We start from the raw sequence: 15,885 nt of genomic DNA on the forward strand, positions 1-15,885 counted from the left end.
GACAGCAGACTTCCAGCTGACACGCTAACAACAGACGGATGATTACTAGATGTCTTTGTTTCTTTACCTAATTATTGTTCTCCCTCTCTCTCTCTCTCTCTCTCTCCCTCTCTCTCTCTCCCTTTCTCCCTCTCTCTCTCTCTCCCTCTCTCTCTCTCCCTTTCTCCCTCTCTCTCTCTCTCTCTCTCTCTCTCTCTCTCTCTCTCTCTCTCTGTCCCGCTGCAGCTGGAGGTCGCTCTTGGCGTCACTATCTCCCAGGTGGGCGTGGACGACTGTCCCTACACCGACTGCAGCCAATCGGACGGCTGCAGCACGGTGGTGTCCTTTAGCCCCGCCCCCGTGGAGCTGAGCTCCGGCAACACAACCCTGGTGTCGGTGGCCGCCTCCACTGAGGCCAGGTGTGGGTGCGGCGGACGGGAGAGACCCCACCTGTCCTGCTCCTCCTACCCAGCCAAACCCTGCCTCAACGGGGGCACCTGCCAGGACGGTGACCTGGGCTACAGGTGAGCTCTATCCTGGTCCCCTCAGACCTGCACCGTCTCCTTGTCGTTTCCGTTCATTTCATTAGGTCAGTTTGACCTTTATGGTACCAAGAATGATTATATCAAGAATGATTTCCATTGAATACAGCTGCTGTATTCCTTCATTGGCAGATGTTTAGGTCTACTCTACGACTCTACTCTACTCTATCCTATCTGAGTTGAATCGTGGGTTGGTGACTCCGCTCCATCCTATCAGGTTTTAGCTGGATAGCATTGCCCTAGCTTGGGCCAGCAGGAAGTAGCTGGCAGGGGAGGATGTCTTCAGTGCTTATTGACGTTAGCATTCCCCTGCTAGCCCACAGCTGGTGTGGGTCCCAAGTTGTTAGCATCAGATGCGTCAGCTGGTGGATTTGAAAAGAGAGAAATTGGGAGCTCCAATTTGTACCACGCTTAGATACCCGTCTAAATCTGTCAGCTATTTTGGAACGTTTTTAGATGCAAGGAAAGACGCCTTCTGGTGAAGATTCGCCCTCAGGGAACTCCTTTCTGGCTCTAAATTGCTATCTTTGAAATGTCACATCACTTTACAATTAAGAATATTTGTGATGGCTGCCTCTGAATTAGCCTTGGAGCATAATTCTGCTTCTCTCTTCTTTGTTAATCCCTCTGTATTTTGGCGTCTTTGTACTATTCTGATCTTGTCTGGCTTACTGCTAGTCTTTTTATTTATTTTAAACACTTTCAGCACTGCTCAAATCAAAAGCCTCACAAAATACAACATACCAATATTAGAGTCTCTCAATCCCTCTTCCTCCCACTCCCTCTTTGTTCTCTCTGTGTCTCTCTCTCTCTCTCTCTCTCTCTCCCTCTCCCTCTCCCTCTCTCTCTCCCCCTCTCTCTCTCTCTCTCTCTCTCTCTCTCTCTCTCTCTCTCTCTCTCTCTCTCCAGGTGTAAGTGTCCTCCTATGTACGACGGCCCAGAGTGCCAGCAGACCAAGCACACCTTCGGGGGCCAGGGCTATGCCTGGTTCCCTCCCATCAGGCCTTGCTTCCAGAGCCACATCTCCCTGGAGTTCCTGGCCCAGTCGGCCAATGGACTGCTCCTATACAACGGCCCACTAGGAGCAGGCCACCCGGGGGAGCCAGAGGACTTTATTGCTATAGGTCAGTTGTGTGTCAAAACGTCAGTTGCGGTAAAAGTCACTCCCCGCTGAATGTATTAGAATGCAGGGATTGTTCATTTTAGTTTGAATGTCAAGTGGCAGCAACATTAGATGATACACTTAAGTCTTGTTGGTCTTTGGGCTTCTCTCGTCAGTCGTGTGAGTAAAAACACAACACACGTTAGAGGTTGCTCCCACCGTTGCTAGGAAACTCTGTGTTGTTAAAGTTTTAAGGTTTTTTTAAACTTTTATCAAATTGAACGATTTAGAAAACACTGTTAACTCAAGCTCCTGTAGGTAGTGATGTTATGGTCTGCGTCGCGGCATCGGGGCGTGTGTTGGGTGCCTCTGCTCCTTCCCCCAGCGGAGCGCCGTATGGAGTAGGATTCACATGGCGAAATGACGCGGCGTGTGACGTTCAAGGCTTCATATCGGGCTGTTCCGCGATATGGGTTCACAATTGGCACACCATTTACAAAAAGAAGACATGCATTTTTATTATTACAATTATTAGTAGGCTACTGTAGGCCTAGTTGAAGACATTTCTATTTTGCCCGGGATGACTACTTAAAATCTTCGTCAAATGATTTCTTTTCTACCATGAGCTCGGGAGATATTTATGACCGGCACCCTCACGCGTATCACTGAAATGACTTTAATTCTCAAATGTTTTGATGTTGTACAAAGCAAACATCACATTTTGGGCTGGGTTCACAGGAATCTCTTTCTTTCATCCTAATTTCATTCACCACTAAGTGTTCCTAGCGTACTCATCTGAGGCTTCGAGGTCGGACCACTTTGGTGGTTCATCTGGCTGCGAGGCTTTGACGTGAGGCATCATCTCGGCACCACTGCCTGTAGGTTCACAGACGCTTACAGGTATACAGACTGCAGGCATTGGGGATCGAACCCAAACCCATTCGGCTGTAAACCAAATGGCCTATCCCCTAGACTCCCCTTTCCCATACCATAAAACGTGCCATTCTCTGAGGAGCCAAAACTTTTTCAGTCCGTGGGACATAATGTGTTGTAAATCAGAGGGGAAGTCTGCCTTCCTATCAGAGTCCCGAGCCAGCGCCCAGTCTTAACGGATTAGCCTGGACGTGGCCTCTGAGAGGGCCTTGCATAATGGCTTTGTTAGCACTTCCTGCCGTTAAGTTATGTCATTATCGAGTTGTGGCTGCAGAGATGAGGAAAATCAAATACAGCCTCAGCATTGATCACTGAGGAGCATTTATCCACAACATGTTCAATACCAGTCCCCCGTGTTGATTGGGTATGACCAGCACACACACAGAAACCCACAGAGACACAGGAACAACACATGCACATGAACAGGCATGCACACACACTTGAATGTACACGCACGCACACACACACACACACACACACACACACACACACACACACACACACACAGACACACACACACAGACACACACACACACACACACACACACATCTACAGAAATACACACACATACAGAAACAAACACAAATACAGACACGTGTCCACACACACACGCACACACTTACACTGATATAAACATACAGAATACACACACATACAGAAACGTACACATAAACATGCACACGCATATACACACTCACCATGGCATACAGTGGCTGAAGAATCATTTAGAAGGGAGAAAACTGCTGACAGCAAAGGCTATAACCGTCACACATGCAAGATTTTATAAGCATGCATGCACACGAACACACACACACACACACACTTACACACAGTGGAAATGTCAAGGTCAAAGGTCCCTACGTGGCTTCGATCCATTATGGTTTTGTTGTATTCACTTTTTGTTCCAGACCTTGTTTCTCATTAATATCTGATGTTTATTTATTGCTTCAGTTAATTCCTACCGTTTTTATCTCAGCTACGAGGCACTAAATCCTCCCTCTGTCTCCCTCTGTCTCCCTCTGTCTCTCCCTCTCTCTCTCACTCCCCCTCTCAATTCAATAAGAATTTGAAGGACGTTATTGGCTTTGGCAATGTACATTGACATTGCCAAAGCACATACAAATTAAAAAATCATGCAATGAAATGTTTAATAGTCGAAAACAAAAGCAATAAAACCTTGAAAATGTATGCGGGAAGTACGTAACTAAGACTGCACCTCTCTCTGTCTCCTTGTCCCTCTCCCAGAGCTGAGGAACGGGGTCCCAACTCTCAGTATAAACCACGGTTCAGGAACCCTGACTCTCCAGCTCCCCCTGCAGGCCAGCATCACCGACCGCCGCTGGCACCGCCTCGATGTCCTCAGTGACGGGAAGGTAGGACCGAGGGTTAGGGTGGAGGGGTCGCTGGATGGATGGATGGATGGATGGATGGATGGATGGATGGATGGACGAAAAGTTGGGTGGATGATGTATGGAAGGATGGAGAAATGGATGGACAGCTGGATGGATTAATGGATGAATAAATTAATGGAAGGATGGGTGGTTGGATGGGTGGATTGGTAGATGGATCAATGCCATTGCATATTGGTGCAATGGCCATTGCAATCCCTCTTGTTACACGTGTGTGTAAGTATGTGCGTGCCTACGCGTTTGTGTGTGCTTGCATGTCTTTGTGTGTGTGTGTGTGTGTGTGTGTGTTTGTGTGTGTGCGTGCGTGTGTGCGTGCGTGCGTGCGTGCGTTTGTGCGTGCGTGCGTGCGTGCGTTTGTGCGTGCGTGTGTGTGTGTCACCCCCTCCACCCTGAGCATTGACCACCCTCTCTGTGTTTCTGTCCAGGTGGTCCAGCTGCTCCTGGACCAGTGTGGGGGGGCTCTGGTGAACGAGGTGGAGGGTCTGGTGGCGGATGGGACGGAGATGGACCAGAGTGGTTGTAGGGCCTCAGGAGAGAGCCCTGGAAACCAGAGGTAACTGAGGCAGAGCACATCAGGGTCAGGGGCTAGCATCGACGGATTGGCATCTCCTTAGAGTCGCCTCAGAGAAACAAATTGCTTCTGAGCAATACATTCACTGGAGCTTATTAACCTCAATCCAAAACCAGAGGAATGTGTATATATCATCACATTTAGCTAACTATTTATCACCCTATCATCTCTTCTCCTCCCCTCCTCTACTTTTCTCTTCACCTCCACTCCTCTATTTTCTTTGCTCCTCCCATATCCTCCTTCTCCTCCTCCTCTCCAATCCTCCTCTTCTCCCCTCTCCTCCCCTCTCCTATACTCTCCTCTCCTCTACACCTCCTCTCCAATCCTCCTCTCCTCTCCTATCCTCCCCTCTCCTCTATCTTCCCCTCTCCTCCTTCTCCTTCCTCTCCTTCCTCTCCTCTTCTCTCTCTCCTCCTTCTCCTCCCTCTTCTCCTCTCTCCTCCCTCTCCTCCCCTCTCCTCTCTCTCCTCCCCTCTCCTCTACTCTCCTCTCCTCTACACCTCCTCTCCAATCCTCCTTTCCTCTCCAATCCTCTCCTCTCCTATCCTCCCCTCTCGTCTCTCTTCCCCTCTCCTCCTTCTCCTTCCTCTCCTCCCTCTCCTCTTCTCTCTCTCCTCCTTCTCCTCCCTCTCCTCCCCTCTCCTCTCTCTCTCCAGGTACCTGAATGTCTACCAGCCTCTTCAGCTTGGGGGCATGAAGGAGATCTCCCCCCACAGACGATACAGGAGCTACGCGGGCTGCATCCGCAACCTGCAGGTGGACAGCCAGGTACTGACACAGTGTGTGTGTGTGTGTGTGTGTCTGTGTGTGTGTGTGTGTGTGTGTGTGTGTGTGTGTGTGGGTGTGTGTGTGTGTGTGTGTGTGTGTGTGTGTGTGTGTGTGTGTGTGTGGGTGTGTGTGGGACAGTCGGGTGTACCAAGGGAGCACGGTCAGACAGATGGTGTGTGTGTATCTCATCAGCCAAGGCCAAAAGCCCAATTTTCAAAACCAAAACACACATATACGCACGCACGCACACACACACACACACACACACACACACACACACACACACACACACACAGGGGGAAGATAACCAGTAGTCCTTGCCTTGCACAGGCAATAAAACTCAATAGTTCCCTCCTTTACCTCCTCCTTCCTCTCTCATCGCCCTCCTTCTCCTCCTCCTCCATCTCCTCCTCCTCCTTCTCCACCTTCACCTCCTTCTCCACCTCCACCTCCTCCTCCATCTCCTCCTCCTCCTCCTCCTCCTCCTTCTCCACCTTCACCTCCTTCTCTACCTTCACCTCCTCCTCCATCTCCTCCTCCTCCTCCTCCTCCATCTCCTCCTTCTCCTCCTTCTCCTCCTCCTCTTCTTCCTCCTCCTCCTCCTCCTCCTCCTCCTCCACCTCCTCCTCTAGGTGTATGACCTGGGCTCCCCAGGGGAGAGCGTGGACTCGTCCCCGGGCTGTGGGCTGACTGACGGGGTGTGTGTGACGAGCGCGGGGCCCTCCTGCGGGGTCCACGGGCGCTGCCTGGGGGAGTGGGGCTCCTTCAGCTGCGACTGCCACCCCGGGTACACCGGACACAAGTGTGACCAGGGTGAGTGTGAGGGGGGGCGGGGGGAGACCTCAGGGCTTTACCCCTTACAGAAGAAGTAGTATGTGTAGAGGGTGGGGTTATTCACTTTTATTCAGCAATGTCGACTTGGTTGAGGGTTTTAAGGATAAAAGGCTTTAAATGAACACCGAACACACTCGTTGGACCTCCTCCACCATCGACGTACAAAACAAGGCTTCCGATGTTTCCTTGAGGCCACCTGGAACCCAAGCAGCCAGCGACAACTAACTCATGGTTACCTAGAAACCCAAACAATCAACTCATGCATGCATTAAACGTGGATATATGTAGAGATTTGGGCAAGGACTGATCGATATCACAACGGATTTTGTCCAAAGTCGTTTTAGGGTCTGATTTTCTTTAAGGAGCTGGTTGTAGTTGCCCACTATTACACCACCTGGCCCCATTATCATAAAAGGCAGCGGGTTGTGGAATATGAAAACAAATGTGTTGTGTGCGTGTCTCCCAGTGGTCCCGGAGTGGTCTCTGGACCAGGACAGCGTCCTGCGCTACCAGCTGAGAGGAGGGGGAAGCCCCCGCCGCACGCATGCCCAGTTCCTGCTGCGCACCCGCGCCTCCACGGGCACACTGCTGTCCATGACGTCCCGGGACGGCAGCGAGTACATCATCCTGGAGGTCAGCCCCAAACCGGAGACACACAAACACACACATGCACGCACACATACCGCGCGAGCACACACCTCAAACACACACACACACACACACACACATGCACGCACACATACCGCGCGAGCACAAACCTCAAACACACACAGACAAACGTTTAAATATGCACATACACACACTGTACAACACACGTTCACACACACACATATGCTTGTGCACACAAACCCACACACATATTAATATGCACAATAACGGCTGGCACAACTGTTACTGTCAAGTGTCTGTTTGTATGACTTTTGGATTAATTATATTAAAAGTTTTGTTCAGACATCAAAACTGCCCGCCGTCATAAAGGTATGACGTTTAATGGGCATTTATGATCCGCAGAATTTATCACTGCATTAATCACCGTGGCACTTTCTGTTTGACATATTAATAACATCTCCTTCTGGCTCACTCTCTCTCTCTCTCTCTCTCTCTCTCTCTCTCTCTCTCTCCTCCAGATCGCTGAGGGCCACCTCTCGGTGAGGGCCAACCTTGGAGACGGCCCCCACTCCCTGCGTCTGCCCGACCACTACATCAACGGGGGCCAGTGGGTACTGGTCGGCTTCTATCGCCACGACAACGTGTTCCGGCTGAAGCTAGAGCAGGGCGGGGGCTCGCGGGAGGTGCAGGCCCAGCTGGGGGGCCGGAGGGAGATCGTGGTCCATCCCGCCAGCATCCAACTGGGGAACGGGCCCGGGGCCCAGGAGGGGGCCGACTTCCAGGGTGAGGCGGGGGGCTCCAGGGCATTGGTTCATTTCTCTATATTCTTCTGTTCCACATATTCAAAACATTGAAAAATCCACTTCTACAATGATGTACAGCTTGACATCATCGTCAGAAAAACCAAACCTTGGGACACACCCAAATACACAAGAATACACAACGAAATACTAATTCAAAGAATTATTATTATTAAGAATTATTATTAATACATTGAACAGAACCATACAAAACTAATCCAATGATGAGACCTAAATAGGGCACATGATGTTGGGACTTGCTTCTAGTGCGGTCTAGTCTGGTTCATACAAGATATGTCTTCATTCTCCGTATTTAATGTGTTTAAACCCTCTGTCACAACCACAGAAATAATGGAGAGTTCTGAATTGAAAACACAGAAAAAGCAGTATATAATAAAAAATGTGCAACGGTTGACTCTAAACTACTCCTACTGCCAAGTCAACTTAAATATTATGCTGACAATCTGACATCCAACAAGTTTAATACCTCACAGGTCACCTCTTCAGACAGTTTGAGTGCAGCAGCACAAAGAGGCGTGATTAACAGCCTGTTGTTAAGCCTGCTACGCTGTGATTGGCTGCGGCCCCTTGGCTCACGCTTTGGCAGAGCATCAGTATGTTTGGTCTGATGATCCGTGCTGTAATACACCGTATGGGGACTGGTGATTAATGATCTGGATAAAGGTTTCAATGAGAGACAAGAAATCAGTTTTTTACTAATTACTGGTCTTCTCTGGTATGGACTATTTGACTATTGACTTTTGCTCTCCCGTTTTTCCCTTGTTCTCTTTCTTGTTCAACTTTGTTTTATTGCCTATTATACATCCTGTTTCTTTGTCTTCTGCTACTGTTCTATTTTATCATCTGTAGCCCTCATTTTATCTCTTCTCTCTTTCCTCACTTTATTCTAGTATTTTTATTCTACTTCTTACCTCCCGTTGTTCTACATTTCGATACTATTTATAAGCATAGACAGTTCAAACATATTACTTTCCCATATAATTTTGAGATGTTCTATATTGATGAACTCTCGCTGGCGCTGTCTTGTTTCTCTCTTCCTCTACACGCCTGCCCTCTAGTGGTTGGTTTTGGTTACCTCACTCAGAGTCCAAATAAACCCCAACCAACCCCAATTATTATTAACGATTTTTTTCAACAACAAAACACCAAATACATCCAAATATACTACATGCAAACTACCTACACCGAACACAATAGGATATATTTTGAGAATGTGATTATTTTGACAACTCAACTGAAATAACCGAATGAACTCATCCATATTCTGGGTCTGGTCCCGTCCAGGGTGTCTCCGCGACGTGCGTCTGAACGGCCACAGCCTCCCGCTGGACGGCCGCAGCTCAGAGTTCGTGGTGGTGCTGGAGCGACGCGGGGTGGGCCCCGGCTGCTCCTCAGAGGCCTGCAGCTCCAGGCCCTGCAGGGGGACCCTCTACTGCGTCGACTTGTGGAGGAAACATGAGTGCAGGTAGAGACCACCGCCGCCACACACACACACACACACACACACACACACACACACACACACACACACACACACACACACACACACACACACACATAAACTGTGCACATAGGTAGGGGATCCGTTGGCAGTTTGCAATCATATTTTTCTTTTCTTGTAAGAATGCAGCATTGACACAGGCAATAAGTGTGCAATTGTTTGCAATGGATTGTACATTATTATATTAACATTATATGAATTTAACATTCACACAAGCAATGAGTGAATGCGTGTGTGTGTATGTGTGTGTGCGTGTGTGTGTGTGTGAGAGTATCTAAATGTGTGTGTGTGTGTGTGTGTGTGCGTGTTTGTGTGTGTGTGTGCGTGAGAGAGAGTATCTAAATATGTATGCATGTGTGCGTGTCTTTAATGTTTGTGGTTTGTGAGTGTGTGTGTGAGTGTGTGTGTTAGTGTGTATGTGAGCGTGTGTGTGTGTGTTCCCCTCTCTAACTCCGCCCCCTGTCCCCCAGGTGTCCAGGCAGTCAGGTGACGGTGTCGGACGCGGCCTCAGGGCAGGAGCGCTGCGTCCCGTCGCCATGTCTACCGTCGTCATGCCGCAACGGGGGCGTGTGCACGCCCCTGTCCCCGGAGAGCTACCGCTGCCGCTGCCAGGCCGGGTTCAGAGGTCAGCGCTGTGAGGTCGGCCAGGTCAAAGGTCACCTGCTGGCCACCCTCAGCCCCAGCTCCATCCTGGCCATCAGCATGTGTCTGCTGGTGTTCTTTGGTGAGGAGAATATTTGATTAAACTGAAGGAGAATAAGACATCATTTTATTTGTTGCGTGTTTAACATTTTCACCTGACGTTAGATTCACCAAATCTTTGTCAGTGTCCTAAGACTCGAGCCATTTCATTGAAAGAGCTAGTACAGGTATGGCGTGTTTCCACCGGAGGGTGCGGTTCGGTTCGGTTCGCAAAGGTGTGGCACGGACCGCGTTTCCATCACTAAAAGTGGGCGTGACCCGGACTGAGCCGTACTGAGCCGTACTCGCCTCGCACTCATCTCGCAGTACTCCTCCGTTGGGGTACTGAGACGCCTCAAAGGGTGCCGGCAAGTTCGAGCTACACACCCTCTGCTGATTGGTCGACAGAATCGTCACTTCCGGGCGACATGGGGATAAAAACTAACAAACAGTACCCGCAAGGTATTATTCTGGACAATGGACATGTCGCGCAAAACTTTAGCTTGGGTGAACAAGGAGGTGGAGACGTTCCAAAACTTGCCGGACGACTTCCATGGTAGCTCTTGGTTTAATGTGTCGCGTTCCTCTGACCTCGGAACTGAGCTGGGCTATACCGCCTCCTCACTACCGGACTGAGGCGAACCGAACCGAACTGCACCCTCCGGTGGAAATGCGCCATAATATACTGTATAGTTACAGCCTAGATGACAGAAGATGATCCCCATCTAAAAATCGTACATTCATAGTCTCCTTCATATTCTTGTTTGTTCAAATGTAAATGTCTCTTGTCCGTATTTCAATGTGTATTTGAATGTTTGTGTGTGTGCGTGTGTTTGTGTGTATGCAGCCGTGCTGGTGGCAGTGACGGTGTGGAACCAGAAGGGGAGCCGTAGTAAATTCCGAAAGAGAGGAGTTTACCACATCCCCGCCGAGCACGCCAGCTGGGAGGACATCAGAGAGAACATCCTCAACTACAACGAGGAGGGAGGAGGGGAGCAGGACCAGGTACACACACGCACACATGCTCACACACACACACACACATACGCGCACATGCACAGTCACACACACAGTGCAATAGTCTTTGAATTTGATACCACTGGAGGGTGCTGTTTTTAAATGTAATGAACAGGTATTTCCCTATAAGAGGACAGTGCCAAGTATCCATAAGATTGCTGATACTGAGAAATAGAGTTCCAGGTTCCAGGCCTCTGAAACTAAGTATGGGACCCAATTGAGAAGCAACTTAATGCTATCTGGCTTCAAAAGAAAATCGAATTCTTACTTCCAATTCTTACTTCTTACTTATCTTAAACATACAACTGCTTCAAATTGTTGTAACAAACAAATACAAATGATTTATTGGTTCCCTCATCCCTGTCTGTTCCTTTCAGAATGCATACGACATCACCGAGCTGAAGCGTCCGCTATGTTCCAGCCTGTCCCAGTCCTCCTCATGCACCACAGCCCCCCTCATCAAGTCCTACCATGGCTCCCAAGAGGAGGTGCACCCCTCTGGCTCCTCATGCAGCTCCGGGGCCCCTTACCTTAGCATTCCCAATCATCATCACCACCACCAGCACCATCATCACCACCACTCTGGCAACGCTAACTATGCCGCAGAGGCTAATGATGCTAGCTACGCTAACGGTCAACCATGCGCTAACCCTGGTACTCCAATTAATGTGGACGGCGAGACGAGCGACACCGTGGGATTCACCGACGCCCTCCTGGCTCAGTCGCACTCCCAGGTGGACTTCAAGAACTACGTAGCCCGCATCATCTGGGAGGCAGACAATGACGGGGAAGCTTGCCCGCTGGACGCATACCACGTGTGGTGTGTGGAAGGCGCAGGCTCATCGGTCGGAAGCCTGAGCTCACTGGGGTCAGCCGCCTCTGTAAATCGCCAAGGAGACCAAGGGGACGAGGCTGGGTTCGGGCACGACAGGCTTTCTCGCTGGGGCCCCAAATTCCAGGCTCTGAGCACCATGTACGACCGTCCCCAGCTAGAGCTCTCGTACAGAGACGCAGTGAGCTACATGCATCGAAGCCACAGCCAGGACCTCCTTCCTCATCCACGTTAGGATTGCCGGAACATAGCGCCACACTCACAAACAGACACACACAGACTCACACAAACACACACACACACACACACACAAGCACACACACATACACACACACACACACACACACACACACACACACACACACACACACACACAGCCTATACACAGCTCTGGCCCTTGACTGCTATCACTCATTGGCACATCAGTGACGCTGTGGAGATCCTATGTAGCACAATTACACTACTTAGCTATGACAAGTCGTTCTATTCTATCTGTCTTACTGGTGCCATCCAAGAAAGGAAACAGATAAACCGGATACAGGAAAATGAGTCCAGCAGGTGTGAAGGCTAGCCAACCGTTTAAATGTAGTTTCCTGTTGCTTGGGACAGTATATACCTGTTTGGACATGCACTGGACACCTGTTAATGCGCATAAAGGTTTCGACTTGTTTTCTATGACGAGGATAACTGACAATACAGGAAACTCTGACGTATAGCGAGGAGATTCAATGCTTGGTGTTATGAGGCCCTTTAATTGAGATCTGTCTGCAGAAAGCACACTGAGACTGGCTTCAAGTCTGCGTGAGATCATGTACCAGCTTTACATTGTTGGAGGGGTAACCGATATATGAAAATGAAACTGTTATTTATTGGGGTTCATTGTTATCTTTAAAGAGATGTACCATATTTATATTTTTGTTGTCAGGTGGTTCAAACATACACATCACACACACTGCCTCTCCACAATGACACATCATACAAGGTACAGATGCTTTATGCCATTTTGTATTATGAGATTAAGGTTAGAAGAATTATGTGTATGTGTGTGTTTATGGTATAATGCAGACCGAACATAACTTTAGATTCTCTATTGACAAGCTTCAAAGTCCAATTTTTATTTTTTTTTGCAAATTCACCCCTGAAAAGTTCTGTGTCCTCCGCACAGCCACAAACACCCACCTGCTGTTCATATCCCCTCCACTGGTATAATCTGTAAAGGCTCTGACCTGGGTCCATTATGCACATTTGATGCATATTCAGTTGATTGTCCGATTGCAATGGGAAGTTGCAGTTGATGGATCATTTCAAGGTGTTATTGATATGTTGTATGTATTACTAAGTCATGCAAACAGCTGTGATTCACAGGATGTAGGTTGTTAGTCAATACATCGTGTCCTCTGTTATCCCGATAGCACATCCAAGCTAATTGATTGACACAACCACCACTGGTTGAACAGTGTGCGGAATGTCATCATCGCCGTCTGATTACGAGCAGTGATGAATAATAGACCAGCTGAGATTGGATTTATTTTGCTGAGTGAGTTGGACCAGTCAACTGTACCCGCACTCACAAAAAAGAACCCCTCCATCAAAAAGGTTTCACTTTAGCAGCGGCTAATATATTTCATTTCTCACCAACCAGTTTCAACAAAATGTACCAGCCAAACCAGAGTTTACTACCGGATAGCACATGCCAAATTCAGTGCTAGAGCGCAAAGTCCATTACCAAAACCTTATTTACCAGCTTTTTATCTGATGATGTGATAAAAAGAAACCCAACTTATATAATTGCTCTCTGTGTTCGATGTCCCTGTTGTGTTGTCATGACAACGTTTAATGAATGTATTGTTTATAAGTCGATGGGGGAAAGAGTGATTCGCAAAAAGGAGTTGAATGGCGAAAAGTACAATGTTAATGAAAAAAAGAATCATGTTCAAATGAAGGTAATCATTCCAAAATATAGTTCATGGATTTATATCATAACAAGCACTGGTACCCCAGAACAACTCATTGAACTGTCATTTAATGGCAGTTTATTGTTTGAAGGCTATTTTACAAAAATAAATTTTAATATTTAGACAGTAAGTGCTTCATAGACATCAAAATATCATATGTTTACCCCTGAACCTTAAATCTTAGAGCGTCCCTTAAAAGGACTTGTGCAGAAAGCTATGCATCCAAATTAACCTACACGGGTGTTTTATAAACCTCTTTTCAACTTCAAGAAATGTTTGTGTTTTAAACCTCTGATGGCTCTTGGTCACGGTAATGTCATTGTTTTATTAAGATGTGAAGCTGTGTTTGTGTTGATGTGTGTAGAAATCTCTCACACACACACATATAAACAATATAAATAAAAAATAAAAACCTCTTTTTTTGCACCCCAGCAAGCCAGTGTTAAATTGGACTGAATAGTCGCGATGTGGTTATGTATGATATTATGTATATATGTACCTTTTATAGCTACCTAACATGGAATATTCCTTTTCTATATAAATTTTAATAAAATAATGTTCCCCAATTTAATACATTGTGTGAGTTTAAGTTATTGGGGCTACAAGTGTGTTGGTGTGGGTTTCACGCGTGTGTGTGTGTGTGTGTGTGTGTGTGTGTGTGTGTGTGTCTGTGTGTGTGTGTGTGTGTGTGTGTGTGTGTGTGTGTTTGCGCGCGCCCGGATGTGTGTGTGGTTCCTGCATGTCTGTTTGCGTAAGTGCATGCTATGTGCACGTCACCCCAAGCTTGCTGCTTCTATGCATACACCACATTGCTTTGTCTTTGACCTATATTTTCTCTTTGTGAAATGAGGGGTCTGCACAATGCATGGAAGCTTAAAGTTCATCCAAACCAGTGTCTTAATAAAGGCTATTGACGAAAACAGTGTTTTCAATCTACGACCAAAATAATAAAAAAAAAACCTTTATTATTCATAAAAAGTTATGGTAGATCAGCATCTTCTAGACCATAGGTCAACTGTTCCCAACCTATAAACTAAATAACATCAAATAAAAAATGTATAAATAAATACAATTGTAAGGCATTTGTTTACCTTATTAACCTTATATATTTTATTTGAATGATGTACTGCATATGATCCTTAAATAGGTAAGGGTAAAAGTAAAACAGAAGAAACATATGGGGCCATTACGCAACAAGTTTATGCTGGTGGTTTAGAGCTGGGGGTGGATTAGGGTATAGGGGTCAGAGAGAGGAGAAAGAGAACAAGAGAGAGTGAGCGTGTGAGTGTGTGTGTGTGCGTGTGTGCGTGCGTGCGTGCGTGCGTGCGTGCGTGCGTGCGTGCGTGTGTGTGTGTGTGTGTGTGTGTGTGTGTGTGTGTGTGTGTGTGTGTGCGTGTGTGTGTGTGCATTTGTGCATATGCATTGGTGTTTAAAAAACGCGGGCATTTCAGGGTGGGGGCAACGCTCTCTCAGAGAGCAACACAATAACTTGTGTCTGTAGGAAGGGGGGGAAATGGGGGTTTGGGGGTGGTCTCAGGGGGTCTCAGGATGATGAAGGGTCTGGCTATACTCCCCCCCCCCCAACACACACACACACACACACACTCACTGCCAGCGCTTCTGTCTCGAACCGCCCTCTATACACACAAACACACATATGCACACACACCAAATAAACACAAGCAGTTCAACAAAAAAAACAAGCACACCCACACACACACATTATACAAAGATACACAAATAAACACACACTCTCACACTCCTTCTATCACTTGCAAGTACACAAGCCCATAGGCGAGGACACACACGCACTATAAAAGAACCACATGCATCTGACACTATTTTACCTTTGTTTGTGTTTGTGTGTATGCGCGTGTGTGTGTGTGTGTGTTAGGGCACCTCCTAACCTACTGCTTTCCCGCCAGTTATAAAGGGAGATGATCAAAGAAACTGAGATGGTGGAAGGTTTGTCACACAGGAGTGATAAAGATGTTTCTCTGAGCTCTGTCCACAGGAGAGCCAAATCTCACTTGTCTTGAAGCCAACAGTAACAATGAGAGTCGACCTAATGCTCGGTTGTACTGCAGTACAACTCTATACTACTGGTGCTTTTCTCCAATGCTTTTTATTCAGCATTAAAACCTGGATGGATGTCGCGGAAACCCACTTTTCATGTGTTGTCTGTGGTATGAGCCCTTGGGATTTCTGTTTGCTGAATAACACTGTTAAGGCTCTCAATGTGTTGAACTAATAGGACACAGGGAACAGATAGAAGTTGTCATTGTTGACGTTAAAAGTGTTTTTGGGTTTTGTGTATCTTTCAATGCATG

General features: G+C 47.5%; 1 protein-coding gene across 1 annotated transcript in view; it reads left to right on the top strand.

Moving 5' to 3' along the window:
• The window catches only part of LOC307082426 (neural-cadherin), a gene marked incomplete at its 5' end in the record, with an annotated part of 109,547 nt that extends 95,569 nt beyond the window's left edge, over positions 1–13,978 (top strand). The window contains 12 exons of the mRNA XM_079745984.1: positions 226–503; positions 1,431–1,645; positions 3,803–3,930; positions 4,392–4,519; positions 5,194–5,305; positions 5,938–6,118; positions 6,606–6,772; positions 7,267–7,531; positions 8,854–9,034; positions 9,541–9,794; positions 10,599–10,756; positions 11,146–13,978. Coding sequence (XP_079602110.1) covers positions 226–503; positions 1,431–1,645; positions 3,803–3,930; positions 4,392–4,519; positions 5,194–5,305; positions 5,938–6,118; positions 6,606–6,772; positions 7,267–7,531; positions 8,854–9,034; positions 9,541–9,794; positions 10,599–10,756; positions 11,146–11,835 — 2,757 coding nt within the window. The 3' untranslated portion in view covers positions 11,836–13,978. The remainder of the gene's footprint in view (positions 1–225; positions 504–1,430; positions 1,646–3,802; positions 3,931–4,391; positions 4,520–5,193; positions 5,306–5,937; positions 6,119–6,605; positions 6,773–7,266; positions 7,532–8,853; positions 9,035–9,540; positions 9,795–10,598; positions 10,757–11,145) is intronic.
• Between the last annotated feature and the right edge of the window lie 1,907 nt (positions 13,979–15,885).

The sequence above is a fragment of the Pollachius pollachius genome, assembly GCF_949987615.1.
Source record: "Pollachius pollachius genome assembly, chromosome: 1".
NCBI classification, from domain to species: Eukaryota; Metazoa; Chordata; class Actinopteri; order Gadiformes; family Gadidae; genus Pollachius; species Pollachius pollachius.